General features: G+C 59.6%; 1 protein-coding gene across 3 annotated transcripts; it reads left to right on the top strand.

Annotated features, from left to right (window-relative positions):
• Window positions 1-307: 307 nt before the first annotated feature.
• Ccdc124 (coiled-coil domain containing 124) lies at window positions 308-10,851 on the top strand. Of its 3 annotated transcripts, none has more exons than XM_027932553.2 (5): window positions 308-363; window positions 3,892-4,061; window positions 9,524-9,710; window positions 10,127-10,238; window positions 10,398-10,851. In XM_027932553.2, exons 2-5 carry the CDS (start codon window positions 3,903-3,905, stop codon window positions 10,600-10,602), a joined length of 663 nt encoding a protein of 220 aa, XP_027788354.1. In that variant the 5' UTR covers window positions 308-363; window positions 3,892-3,902; the 3' UTR covers window positions 10,603-10,851. The 3 variants fall into 3 exon arrangements, with proteins under 3 accessions (XP_027788354.1, XP_027788352.1, XP_027788353.1); XM_027932551.2 differs by having other exon boundaries at window positions 10,124-10,238; XM_027932552.2 differs by lacking the exon at window positions 308-363 and adding an exon at window positions 370-461 and having other exon boundaries at window positions 10,124-10,238.
• Window positions 10,852-14,137: the final 3,286 nt, after the last annotated feature.

The following is a 14,137-nucleotide window of genomic DNA, read 5'->3' as shown; positions in this document are numbered from 1 at the left end:
GCCCTGGCGGCCGGGCAACTCCTGGCTGACGCCGTCAGACCACGTGTGAAATTGAGGCCACCATCTTTCATCCGGGCAGCGGCCATCTTGGTAAAGGTAATGTTCTAGATTATACCTTCTGTCCACCATTCTGGCTCTCCAATATATGAAGTGAGAACAAATAATGAAGATTCACGAAATATCCTCGTTTTATAAAGAAGAAATGGCTGATGACTTAGAGTCGGGCCGAGGCCCGGCCAGAATTTCCTTTACCAAGATGGCCGCGGCATGGTTACGTAATAAGAGCGCGCCACCGGAAAGTCAACGCGCAGGCTCTGTAGTGACGTCACGGAGGCGCGACCGGGCCGGCGCTGGAGGAAGGAGGTAGGAGCAGCGGCGGTGCGGGCGGAGCCCGTGTGTAAAGGGGCCGACGGGCCCTGCGGGGATTGCTCGGCGCGGGTCTGCCCGCTGGAAGGCTGGAGGTGGGGTGCTCGGGGACGGGAGCACCTCTGGTGCCCAGTCTTGACAGCTGCCGCTGTGGGGCTGTGCCCATTTCTCAGACCCAGGGACTGAAACCCAGAGGGCATCGGGTTGGAGGCCACCCAGCCCCACGGTGCACTGAGCAGCTTGCACCCGGAGGAGGACCGAGCAGGATGCGGACATTCTCTGGCTGCGGCGTTAGGGGTTGGGCTGGGGTGGCCCGGGGGATACAATTGGGAGGGCTTCTTGGAGGAGGCAGCGTTGAGCTTTATCCTCTGTTTGATTCACCTGCGATCAGTCACGTGGGTCTCAGTTCCCACCCCCTGCACCCCACCCGTGCGGGTCCTCAAGTCCACCGCCTCACCCACCCCGAGGGCTCTGTCCCACAGGTGCCGCTGGAAGGCCCGCCACACCTTCCTGTCATCCTGGAATGGGAGTCCCCGGTTCCCGAGCTGTCTCCCGCACACCTCCGCAGGCTGGGTTCCCTCTCTTCATTTTTTTCTTTTTTTTTAAATATTTTTAGTTGTAGACGGACACAATACCTTTATTTTATTTATTTTTACGTGGTACTGAGGATCGAACCAGGGCCTCGCACATGCTAGGCAGGTGCTCTGCCTCTCAGCCCCAGCCCATTTTGTACCTTTTCTAAGGGGCCATCAACCCAGGCAGGGTCAGAGAGCCCCCTCCCAGTGCCCTGAGTGTCCTCACAGCTCTGATTGTGTCTGAGGGGGCGTGGTGCTGGGGATTGAAGCCAGGGCCTGTGCATCAGTGCTCTGCCACTGAGCTGCAGGTCCAGCCTGGCCGGTTGCATCTTGTAACTCCTGTCACTCATCTATCTTCCCGTCAGTCTGGGGAGTCCTGTGCACCCAGGCAGCTCACGGCCACTTCTTTCCATACACCCCACACCCACTAGTTACTGTGTGTGTTTGTTGAGTGACATGCAGAAAAGAAAGGGTGTCTGTGTTAGCTTGGCCAGCTGAGCCTGACCGTTTAAACAACAAATAGGTTTTCTCTGACATGGAGGGTGGGATTCCTGCTCATTCAGTTCTGATAAGGCGTCTTTCTGCTGTGCTGCTGGCCACCTGCTCACTCCAGCCTCGTGGGAAAGAGGGACACTTATCAGGTGACCATCTAAATGAATCTAAAATAGCAACCCAGGTACATGTCTCCAAGAGAGGTTTGTGTCCTGAAAGAATCGGAGGAGGTCTCAGGGAAGGCTTCCTGCAGGTGGGAACTCCTGAGTCTGGCCCTGAAGTTTAAATAGGCGTTTACTACATAAAAAGAGGGGCAAAGAGTACCAGGTGGAGGGCATAGCAAGTGCAAAGGCCCTGAGGTGGAAACCTGCTTGAGGATTTGAAGAACGGCAAAGAGGCCTCTCAGTGAGGGAAGGGGAGAAGCAAGGAGGTGGGTGGGAAAGGCAGCAAAGAGGGGCTCAGGGAGAGCCTTGGTTCCTCGTCTGCATATGAGCAGTGACCCCACCTGCCATGGTCTCCTGGGGCTTCCAGGATGGGTTTTCTGCGGGGTGTTCTGTAAGCACTCAGGGGTCTGAGGAAGGGCTGGGAGAAGTGGGGCTTCAGGGACCTCAGCTAGTCACACAGCCAGCTCTTGTGCCCGACACTCCTTGGTGCAACTCATGTCCCCACTCTGCCCTGCTCCGCCCAGCCTCAGGGTTGAGGGGCCCCAGTGACCCCAGCATCTTGACCTGCACTGATGTTTCTTGGGGGGCAGCTGGGGGACCCTGGAGCATGACAGTGGTTAGGGACACAGGACTGAGGGGCTGCGAAGGGCTAGGATCCTGGCTTTCCGCTGCCAGCTCTGGGATCTCCGAGTATGTCACTGACACTGTCAGAGCCTCGTCTGTGAACCCCCCAGGCTCAGCCAGGGTCGCAGTGGTTTAGAATGTGCCCGGCGTGACCTGCGCTCACCTCCCAGTTATAATCACCGCCTGGCTCCAAGGGGTTCAGGCTTAGCCCTGCCCACGACACCATGGTGCGGCCCACCCCAGCCACCCCAGCCTTGCCTGCCTCGGCCCAGGACCCCTCGCCTTGTCGACTCTGCCCTCCCTCTTGCCCTACCCCCTGCTCCCCACTGGGCCTGCAGTGGCCTCTGCAGTGGCCTGTAAGGCGCAGCCCTTTCCTGCCAACGGGCCTTTACACGTCCTTGCCTCTGTCCAGAACCTCCCCTCGGTGGCTGCTGCGCACAGGCTGGTGTCAGGGTTTCTGGAGGGGTGGGGGCTCGGTACTCCAGGGCCCTGAGTCCCTGCAGCATGCCTTCCTGTCATCTGAGAAGCTGGCTTTGGAAATGACACTTCATGTAGAGCCCTGTGTGACCTGGCGGGGACCTGGGCGTCCCCACCTTTGAGTGGGGCTAATGACAGCTCCAGGTTTCCGGTTTGGGGAGCACCCTGTGGAGCTGGGCCGCGTAAGGTGCTCCACTAAGGAAAGGGGGCACCTGCTGTGGTGTGTGGTGTGTGAGGTCCCCAGCATCCACTGTGGGAGTCATTGGCTCTAAGATTGAGTCCTGCTAGTGGCAGAGTGGGAGGGGACACTGGGGCCCACTGTAGAATGACTCAGAAGGGCCAAAAAGCTGAAACTACGCAGATGTCCAGCAGATGCCCGTTGGCAGACGAGTGGATAAACAAAGTGGGGCACGTCAGCAGGGCGCGGTGGAACACAGGGTGATCCAGCTACTTGGGGCTGAGGCAGAAGGTCGTGAATTCAAGGCCAATGTCAGCAACTTAAGCCTGGGAGTGTGGCTCAGTGGTACAGCACCCCTGGGTTCAATCCCTGGTACCCCGAAAAGTGGCTTACCCGTCAGTGGAATATTATGCAGCCATGAAAGGAATGAAGCATTGACGGGCTCCAAGACACGGAGAAGGAGCCTGGAGAACATGAGGCTGAGGGGCAGAAGCCATGCGCAAAGGGACATAGAACATGTGGTTCCGTTCATGTCAAGTGTCCAGAATATCCTGTCACCAGAGACCCAGAGAAGATCAGGGCCTGGGGTTGGGGAGTGACTGACAGGGGGCGGGGTCTCCTGAGGTGATGGGAAGGCGCTGGGCGAAGAGGTGGTGGCTGGATCACATGGGGGTGTAGAGCAGCACTCGGTCACTGCGCCCTTTTAGGTGGCTCACTTTGCAGATTTGGTGGCGATGTTTGTTTTTGTGATCCCGGGGCGCCCCACCCCTGAGCCATGTCCCCCGCTTTTTATTTTTATTTTGGGACAGGGCCTCATTAGGTTGCCTAGGCTGGCCTCAAACTTTCGATCCTCCTGCCTCAGCCTCTTATTTCTGGGGTGACAGGCACCAGTTGACCTTGATAAAATATCAGAGAGGGAGGAGACCACGAGGTCTCCCAGGGGGTGACGGCACCACGTGTGGTTGGGGTGCCGGGGGTTGGCAGCACCCCTTCACCGCCGTGTCCTCCCCTGCAGCCTGCTGAGGGATGCCCAAGAAGTTCCAGGGCGAGAACACCAAGTCGGCGGCAGCCCGGGCACGGAGGGCTGAGGCCAAAGCGGCAGCTGATGCCAAGAAGCAGAAGGAGCTGGAGGATGCGTACTGGAAGGACGAGGACAAACACGTCATGAGGAAGGAGCAGCGCAAGGTGGGCAGGGCTGTGGCGTAACTTGGTGGAGTGGGGAGGTCTGGCCTGGAAGGTTGGTGGGAGGGAGGTGGAGACAGCGGGTGCAGCTTGTGCAAAGGCCCTGGGGTGGTGAGAGCCGGCCTCATTTAGGGAATGGTGGGCCAGGCCCCTCCTCTCTGCGGGGGTGGAGCTAGACTGGTCAGTCCTGCTGGAAAATTCAGCTCCTGAGGGACATGTGGCAATGTCTGGAGATGTGTTTGGTTGTCACAATTAGCGAGGAGGGGCCGCTGGCATCTGGTGTGGAGGCCAGGGGTGCGGCTCAGCACCTGTGGTGCAGGGATGGTCGGGTGCCGGGTTCCGGCAGAGCTGCAGCTGGGTGCTGAGCCCGCCGCTCACCCACAACCTGCTCCCCAGGACTGCTTGGTTCAGGGCGGTGCTGACCTGCTGCGGACAGTAGGTGGTGCCAGCGACCCACACCAGCCAAGTCCTGGTTTCTGCCCCGGTTGTCTGGTGAAGTGCGCTGACCCCGCCCGAGGGCTACTGTCCTACCAATCCAGTTGTGGCCACCAGGGTGCTTGTCCCTGTTTCCCCTCTGCCTGTGTGGGGCTGCTCCTGTCTTGTTTTCAGCAAACCCAGAATGTCACTGGTTTCCCTCTCTGCGCCTCATGATGCCCTGGGACCTGGGACGTCTTTACTCTTTGCTTTAGAGGCGGGTCTCTAGGGCCGCAGGGAGGCTTGGTGGCAGAGCGCCGGCTGGCCTTGAGACTCTGGGTTCCACAAGCAAAACAGCGCACCTCTGGCTGCGTCGCGGCGGCCTTCCCTCCCTGCCCCACGTCCTTCCTTCCCCTCATCCAAAGTCCCCAGCAGCCTGGCTGAGACCTCAGAGGAAAAACGGGATTGGCTAAAATCCCGCCTCCAGACCGAGACCCCCGAGACCCCCAGCCACAGCCTGGGAGCAGGTCATGCCCCGAGCTCGGGCCGTGGACCCCTCCCGTGGCCTGCGCTTGGGTGTCGGGTGGTCGCCGTCCTCTGAGTGGGGACACCTAGGCACAGAGAGATCAGGCAGCGGGAGCACCTGTCCTGGGTGGGTGGGGCCACACGCCATGTGGCACGCACCTGGGAGGGCGTGTGGAGCAGTGGCCCACTGCAGTGGGGACAAGCTCGGGGGCCAGCAGAATCCCGCCGACACTAGACGTTGACAGGTGCACAGAAGTGGCCTTGGACAGTGCTGGGGGGGCTGCCACCGCACACCTGCCTCCCCCGCTCCAGAACCTTCCGCGCTCCCCTTGCCCCTCCCCTTGCCCCCTCCCAACAGCAGTTGCCATCGGTGGGCGGGCATCGCGCCCCAACGCCAGCGCTGGACCCGCTGTCCCCTGAATGAGGTGGTCGCCGACTCCGGGCACTTTAACCCCTGAGGTCCTGCCTTCGTGGATGAAGAGCCGGGACCTTGGGGCGGGATTAGGTCAGATCAGGTCTTGGGGTGGCGCCTGTGATGGTGTCCTGCGACTTTATAAAGGAGAGGGGACAGATACACGCGCTCCGTCTTGACAAGCACGATGCCACCTCCATTCCCATAGACCCAGCCCCTGACCTCTCTCTGACCTCCAGAACCAAAATAAACCTCTTTTCTTTGTGGAGTCAGCCTGCCTGGGCATGTCGCTGTAGCAGTGCAAAGTGCACCTATACTGGTGGCAGGTTCCCTGTGTCCACGGTGGCCCTCACTTGGACACTCTGCATTTAGTGGCGCTGCCGATGGCTCTTCTCCACCATCCTGTGGCGGCCTAGGGTCCCTGTCCCAGCCTCGGGGTCCCGCCGGCCCCTCCCTGTTCCTCCGTGAGAGCTGTGCAGATCTGTGGCTGCACCGGGTCCTGGTGGGAGGTGAAGGTCAACAGTCAAGTGCACTATTTTGATGAAAAAAAAAAAAAATCCAAACCACTGACCTCCAATCCCCACTGTTCTGGCCCCAAGCACCTGTCACCCGCCCTGTGCCTCCACCGGTGCCCCACTCTGTCCTGGCTGCTCAATGGCTGCGTAGTGACCCGGAGCCTGGCAGTGGCATTTCACATTGGCCATGAGCACTGCCACGCAGCTGGGTTCCAGCTCAGCCCTTTATGAGGCTCAGTTTTGGGGGGTTTTGGTACCAGCTCCTGAACTCGGGCACTTACCACCGAGCCCCATCCCAGCATTTTTAATATTTTATTTAGAGACAGGGTCTCGCTGAGTTGCTGAGGCTGGCTTTGAACTTGCAATCCTCCCGCCTCAGCCTCCACGAGCTGCTGGGGTGACAGGACTGCCACCACACCTGGCATAAGGTTCATTTCTGATAGCTCTGAAGTGTTCCACCAAGTGGCGGTGTCCTTGCCCCACCACCCACGCTGCCAACTGCTAACTGTCCTACTGTACAGAACTGAGTGGCCTTTAAAAAATTGTGTGTGTGTGTGTATATGAGGATATGTGCCAGTGTGTGTGTACTCGTATGAGCCTGAAGGTGTGTGTGTGAGTATGGGTGTGAATGTGTCAGTGTGTTTGTGTGGATGTGTGTGTGCATGTGTGGGTATGTGTGTGACTGTAGTTTGTGGTTGTGTGTATGAGTGTGAGTGTGCGTGTTCATGTGTGTGTATGTATGCCTGTGAGCATATCTATGAATGTGTTTAAGTGACTGTGCATGAGTGTACAAGTGTGTGAGTGTATGCACATGTGCGTACATGTGAGTGTATGTCTGTATATGTGTGCACGTGTGTTTGAGCATGCCTTTTTGAGTGTTCATGTGTGTCTGATTTGAGTGCATGAGAGGAAGTGTGTCTGAGTGTGTGCAAGTGGGTGTGTGTCAATGTGTCTGAGAGTGTGAGTGCATATGAATGTATGTGAGTGGGGGTGTGCATATGTGTGGTTGTGTTTGTGCATGACCGTGCAAGTGTGTGTCAGTGTGTTGTGTATAAGTGTGAGTGTACATGTGACTGGGTGTGTTATGTGAGTGAATGAGTGCATGTGTACATGTGTGTGTGAGCACTGTGCACACACTTGTATGTATTTCAGTGTGTATGTGTGGGTGTGAGAGTGCACGGGTGTATGTGCATGTATGTGTGAATGTGTTAGTACGTGTGTATTTGAGTTTCAGTGCATGTATGTTGGGGGGTGTGAATATGCATGTGTGCATTTGTGTGTGTGTGTGTGTGTGAATGAAAGTGTATGTGGTGTCTGGTTGTGGTTGTGTGTTTGTGTGAACATTCATGTTTATGAGTGTGAGTGGATGTATGTGTTTTTGAGTGTGAGTTTATGTGATTGAGTGTGTGTGTGAGTATGTATGTGTATGAATGTGTGATTGTGTATGAGTGTGTGTTCGAGTGTATGTGTGTACACTGTAAATGTGTCAGTTGTGAGTGATTTTGTGTGTCAGTGTGTATATGTATGAGCATTTTGGGACAGTGTGTGTGAGTGCATGTGTTTATATAAGTGTATGTGTATATAGGTGTGTGTGTCTATGTGTGCATATATGACTATGTGTGTGTAATTGTGTTTGAATGTGTATGAGTGTATGTGTGTGAATGTGTTAGTACGTGTGTGTTTGTGTGTGTGTGTGCATGCACACGTGCATGACTGTGCGTGTTTCCTGGTGGTGGGCCAGGCCTGGGCTGGTGCTGGCGGGCTCTGCTTCCCACCTGTGTGCCCAGCCCCGTCTTGAAGGGCGCCTTGGTTTGGACAGGCCCCCTGCGCTGCCCGGGCTGGTCTTGAACTCCTGTGCGCAGGTGTCCCTCCTGCCTCAGTGTCCTGGCAGCTGGGGCATAGGCGGCCACCACCACACCCTAACAAAAGTCAGATGCTCGTCTCACACTACTGCCCGGTCCTGTAGCAGTGATGACCACGTGCTTCCTGTCCTTCCTGAGTTGTTGGAACCTTCCAGAATCCTTCCATTCTGGCACACTTCTGTCAGCAGCTGCTGGGCACCGGAGGGCTGGGGACAGCGGGCTGGCTGCCTGGAGGAGAGGTGGCACCCTGTCTGTGGTACAGCAGCCCCGGGAGGCAGAGCTGCCAACTCCACCTCCCTCCCTCTTCTTAGGAAGCCACGTGTCACATGCCTCCACTGTGGGGTCCCACTCATGACCCCATCCAATCAGAACACTCCCTAGGCTGCACTTGCTAACACCATCAACACCCCATCCTGGGGACCGAGTTCCTGGCACACGAGCTTTGGGGACATGTTCCAACCACAGCCCACGGCCAGCACCAGGGAGCCATGGAGGAGGAGGGCACTTGGGATGGGACCCCGCCTGCTTTCCCTCCTCCTGCCTGTGTCTGGCCAGCGCCCAGAAAGCCACCACCCACAACCAAGGCTCTCGGGTCATCAGAGGGCTGGAAGGTGGATCTTGAGTACAGAGAAGAGCCACCTGGTGTAGTGGGCGGGCTCAGGGGCGCCAGAGTGGCCAGGGAGGAGGCCGGCAAGGGCACTCCAGGCTAGGAAGAGCCAGCACAAAGGGCCTGAGGCAGAGTGGCATTGGAGCAAAGTAAGTAGGGGAGTGCGCATGCGCCAGCATGGGTCGAGGAGCCTCTGACTGGTGGGACACTGATCTCAGAGTCCAGTGGCCCTGCCTGAGTGCCCAGGCCCAGAAGTGGGCAGAGCCCAGTGGCCACATTTAAACACCTTTGACTTTAGTCCCCTCCCACTTTCCTCCTGTGCAGCCTGGCCTTAGGCGTGAGGACCCCTCTTCTGGGACCCTCAGTTCTGCCAGGTCTGTCTGGGGATACAGGTGGTGCCCCAGGGAATGCTGCAGGTGTCCTTGGGAGAACTTGGTGAAGTCCCAGGCGGTGAACAGGCAGATGGGGTGTCTAAGGGCAGGGCCTGTGGGGTGCCGGGCAGATGGCGGGGCTACAAACAGACCGGAACCTCCCCTCCCCCCACAGGTGGCGGGCAGTGGCCAAGGCAAGTCCCACAGACCAGCTGTCCCTCACCCAGCTGCCTCAGGGCCGGGTCGGGATCTACCCCACCCTCACTAATAGGCTGGGGACATTTGGACAGTATGTTCCCCAGCTGCCAAAGGAGCCCAGACTTCCCATGGCTCTTGGAACCAAAAGCAGAGCCCTTGCAGGTGTTGAGGCTCCTCGTCGCTCAGTCCCCACCCTCCTGGCCCCTCTCCCCTGGCTGCCCATTCCAGCCACACCAGCCTCCAAACCCATCAGGTCCTTTGTACCTGCCACACCCTTCACCAAGGAAGGCGCCACTCTGGCCACCCCTCCTCCTGTCCCCAGTCCCTTCTCCAAGGGCTGCTGCTTGTCCTGGCCAGGGTCCCCTGTTGCCCACATTCCTGTAGGACCGGAGCCTTTCGCTTGGGCAGCCCCTGGGCCCATCTTGAGCCCCGCTGTGTCCCCGCACCCAGCACAGAGTAGGACACCACCAGGCCTCCGTGCAGGTTGGCTGGGATGACCACCAGGACCCCGCATGCCAGCCGGGTGCGGTGGCTTCCCCAGCCTGACACCGGTCCCCACAGGAGGAGAAGGAGAAGCGGCGCCTGGAGCAGCTGGAGCGCAAGAAGGAGACGCAGCGCCTGCTGGAGGAGGAGGACTCCAAGCTCAAGGGTGGCAAGGCGCCCCGGGCGGCCCCCAGTAAGGTCACCCGCGCCCAAATTGAGGACACACTGCGTCGGGACCATCAGCACAGGGATACCCTCGACACAGGTGGGCTGCCTGTCACTATGGAGTGGCCCTCTTGGCCACTGAAGGCTGAACCCTGGGATGTACCCCGGGGTCTGCAGGCCTCCTTCATGCTGAAGGATGGCTGGGACGTCACAGGTGTGCGCATGCGTGGATTGATCCGCACCCACCCGCCAGGGGCTGGTGCTCCCCAGAGTGCTAGTGGGAGGTCCCGAGCCCCGTGTGGGGCGCTGCGTCAGGGCCTTGGGGGGTGAGGAGCGTGCGGCGGGCCGGCAGGGCTGGGCACAGGGGCGGCCCCCTCCCGGTCAGACCCGGCTCCTCTCCGCCCCCTCCTCCCTCGCTGGCTGCTTCTGCCGCTGCCTCATCATCTTGGAACTCTGCATCTCTGACTCTGCGTGTCTTTGTCACCACCCACCCGGCCGTCTGCCTGCCCCAAGCAGAGAAAACCAAGAGCCATCTGGAGGTGCCGCTCGAAGAGAACGTGAACCGCCGCGTGCTGGAGGAGGGCAGCGTGGAGGCGCGCACCATCGAGGACGCCATCGCTGTGCTCAGGTAGGGGCGGGGCGGGGCGGGGCGTCCCCGGGTGGGAGGGTCCGTGGGGCGGGGCCTCCCTACGGGGCGGAGTGGGGACCTGCCCCTGGACACCTCCACCCAACCCCACCACCCTGCAAGCGACCCAGCGCCCTAATGCCCGCCCCTGTGCGCTCCCAGCGTGGCGGAAGAGGCGGACCGGCACCCCGAGCGCCGCATGCGGGCGGCCTTCACCGCCTTCGAGGAAGCGCAGCTGCCCCGGCTCAAGCAGGAGAACCCCAACATGCGGCTGTCGCAGCTGAAGCAGCTACTGAAGAAGGAGTGGCTGCGCTCTCCGGACAACCCCATGAACCAGCGGGCCTTGCCTTTCAACGCCCCCAAGTGAGACCAGAACTGGGGGGACCGCCCCACAGGCGGTCCAGGCCACGACTCGACTGCGAATGCCCTCTCACTGGGTCAGCTCTGAGGATTTCAGAGAGTCCAGGGACCCTGGTACCTGTCCCTGGGGCTGTGCGCCATCACCGCCAACCCTCTTTAGCCAGTGGGTCCCTGCTCTGAGTGACACCCTCAATATCCCGCGCGGCACCTGTGGAGCCCCGGGACTGAGCACCCAATAAAGGCGGTGGGCAAGGCCTGTGTGCGTGGGTAGCTGCGGAGGGTTGGCCAGAGGTGGGGGACGGCTGGCAGTGTTCTCGTTGGGTACCGGCCCTGACCTGAGCTGAGACCATGGCTGGGAAAGGCAAGGGCCCCACTTCAAGCTATGACACTTGTCCACTGAGACCCGTATGACCTTTTCCTGAGCCTGCAGGGCTCAGAGACATGTGCTGCCCCAAGGTCATGTAGTATTTCGGGGCCAGGGAGAGAGGACAGTTGGAGGCCAGTGTTCATCTGCCACCATACTTGGGGTGAGGGGATACTGGTTCCTCTGCTGTCATCTCTACAGGGGAGGCGTCTGGGAGGGATTCTGGGCTGGCTTCCCACTGGTGGATTTCTCCTGAGCCTGCTTTACAGGATGAGTCAGATGGCATCCTGAGGGGGGACGAGGGCGCTGAGCTGGCAGGGCCCAGAGGCTGCAGCAGGCAGGTGGATCTGGGTGGGAACAAGCATCCTATCAGACTGTGGGAAAGACAGGGTGGGCTTTGACCCCATTTCTGGCTTCTAGAGCCCATAATCCATGGAGAGAGGTTCAGCAGGCAGGTTCACGAGGCTGTGGGGTGAGCACATTGCTTGGGCCATGGGGGAGGAAAGCCAGGTCTGATCCAGGCTGTGCCTTCACCCATGAGGTCTGGTAGTGGCCAATCATCTGTAGCACTTGACTTCGTGGGCTCAGGGACAAAGGGCAGGACAGCAACTGGCTCTGGGAATGGCTATGAGGCAAGGGAAAGATCCAGGCACTTGGGAGGCTGAGGCTGACCACAAGTTTGAGGCCAGCCTGTGTGACTTAGTGAGACCGTGTCTCAAAAACAAAGGGTTGGGACATGGCTCTGTGGTAGAGCGCTTGCCAGCACTGCAAGGCCCTGGGTTCAATCCCTACTACCACATACACAAGCAATAGATATTTGTTGAGTGCCTGCTGTATGCCAGGCCTTGGTACTGTAGGAATTGAGATCACCCATGATGGGCATGGGGGGGAGGTTGGCAATTTTGCCGGGCTGCTCTTAGGGCTCCCGTCTAGGGCAGGCCCTACCTGTGCCCACTGCTCCTTGACCTCGGAGCCTTCAGCACAGCAGTTCTGTTCCCCTCCACACCTCTGCCCTGTTGGTTCCTCTCACCTGGAGAGATGCAGGTCCCCACAGATGGGGATCCAGCTTAGAGAGTCAGGGCTGGGGTGAAGTGGGCCAGCCTCTGCCCAGAGGTAGGGAAGGCCTCAAGGAGGAGGGACCTAAAGGATGCATAGGAGTTCTTCACCCAAGCAAAGGACAGAAATGCAAAAGGAACCGTACTTACAGAGGCCTGGCAGTCACAACTCCTGTGACTTGGGAAGGTGCATTGATAATTGGGTACAGCTGAAGAATAGTATGGCTGGTGCTGAACGATTGTCACTGACATTAAAGGCTACCCAGCAGGACTGGAGCTGTAGCCAGAGTTGGCTCACCTGCCCAGCATGCCCTAAGCCCGGGTTCCATCCCCACTATAGGAAAGAACCACCCAAAATAGACTGAGCCCAGGACTTAGTTTGGAGGTACCCCAGGAGCCAACCCTGGGACTAGGCCTTCAGGGTTTGGGGAGGGGGATACAGAAAAAAGCCCCAGGAAGCCTCAGTGAGGATTAAGGGACTTGAGGGTACAGTGCCTAGCAGGGGGTGCTGAGGAAGGGAATGGGGACTGTACCAGCCAAAAGAACTGCCCCTAAATGCCAGGCCCCGGCCAAGCATGTAACAGCTGCATCAGAGTCCTGGGACACGGCCAGTTTATCCATGGGTGCAGGTGCCCTAGTCAGAGAACAGGTCCAGATCACGCTCCACAAATGGAGGCCTGGGTTCGAATCCCAACTGCACCTCTTTTAAGATCTCAGGCAAGGGCCTTAATGGTCTAAGCCTCAGTTTCCTCCCCTATAAAACGAGGGGACAGACAGTCCCGGCCCCAGGCTGTCTTGAGAATCCTCGAGCCTGGGAAGGGCGAGTGCTAAAGAGGGGCTTGGCAAAGGAACCTCCCGCGTGACAGCGGGGGAGGAGGGAAGGTCGGGGGTCAGTGGTGATGAGCCTGTTGGAAACAGCCAGGCGGGAGCATCGGCCTCGTCCGGGAACGGAGTGGGGCTTCACCGAGACGGTGGGGCGCCTGGGCGGATCGGCGCGTGGCATGATCTCCTGGAGACCTGTAAAGGGACCAGAATGAAGCTAAAACTCAGGACTGGAGCCGAGAGCCTCGCCTTGAGCCCTCAGACATAAAGACAAAGCGGATAACTTTGTTCCTTCCGACAGAAAAGACTCAGCTCGCTCCGGCCCCGCCCCTGCGGAATTCCAGGCCTGCGCCTGCGCGCTGGCAACTGGGAATCCCCGCTCCAGGAGGGGGCGTGAGAGGGGAGTTCCGTGCATTCCCAGCCCTCCCCGCGCGCGTTGCCAGGACGACCGGGCGGAGCCGCGGGGCCGCCGGGTGCGCACTGCGCCTGCGTAAGGGGTGCTTGCCTCACGCGTCTGGGCTTTCCCTTCGCGCGGCGGCTCAGCGCGCATGCGTTGATTCCCCTCCACCCACGCTCTTCTCCGCCCTGGGGGCCGGGGAATCCTTTCCAGCCGCAGTGCGCACTGGGGGCGGGGTGGGGAAACCGGCTCAAACCGGAGTGGGGTTTGCCGAGGGGGTGGCGGAGGAGCTTGCGAGAGCGGGGTCTTCCCGAGGTTTCCGCTCCAGCCCCCGCCGTCGCCTTGACAACCGGGCGCGCAGGCCGCAGTGCGGGGGCGGTGTCGGCCTCGGGGAAGCCGCGTAGCTCTGCGCCTGCGCGCGGGTCGGAGCCGACGGCCGGGGTTCCCCTTGGTGCACCGTGGGGGCGGTCAGGAGGGGGAATGGAGGCGACTGTGCGGGAGGGGAGGAGGAGGGGCGGATGCCGGAGAAGGGGCGGTGGATGGGGATGTGGGGCGCGGGGTGTCGGGGAAGGGCGAGCCTCGGGTGGGGGACCGGGGAGGGTGGGATGAGAGAACCCGGAGGGGGAGGGGATCGGGGCTCTGAGAGGAGCGGAGGGAACAATGTGAGGAACAAAGAGACCAGGAGGGGACTTTGGGGTGGAGGAGTGGAGGGAGGGGAGTGGGGCGGGGAGAGGTACTTTCAGCGCCCCCAGCGCTTGGCCTGCAGGGGTGGCAGGTGGGGGTCGCTGTGGCAGAAAGTAGCTTGGGTGTCGGTTTAAAATTTCCAGATTTAGAAAATAAAGTACTGAGCATCCATTTAAATTTGATTTTCAGATAAACGAGTCGTTTTATCATGTGTGTCCCA

The sequence above is a fragment of the Marmota flaviventris genome, chromosome 1, assembly GCF_047511675.1.
Source record: "Marmota flaviventris isolate mMarFla1 chromosome 1, mMarFla1.hap1, whole genome shotgun sequence".
NCBI classification, from domain to species: Eukaryota; Metazoa; Chordata; class Mammalia; order Rodentia; family Sciuridae; genus Marmota; species Marmota flaviventris.
The sequence above is the reverse complement of the archived record's forward strand: the minus strand, read 5'-3'. Positions and strand labels throughout refer to the sequence as shown.

Excerpts from the sequence above, each read along its gene's own strand:
- Ccdc124 (XM_027932551.2), top strand. The coding sequence starts at position 3,903 with ATGCCCAAGAAGTTCCAGGGCGAGAACACCAAGTCGGCGGCAGCCCGG. Across the intron at positions 4,062-9,523 it reads TGAGGAAGGAGCAGCGCAAG|GAGGAGAAGGAGAAGCGGCG; the intron begins GTGGGCAGGGCT and ends CGGTCCCCACAG. Across the intron at positions 10,239-10,397 it reads GACGCCATCGCTGTGCTCAG|CGTGGCGGAAGAGGCGGACC; the intron begins GTAGGGGCGGGG and ends GTGCGCTCCCAG.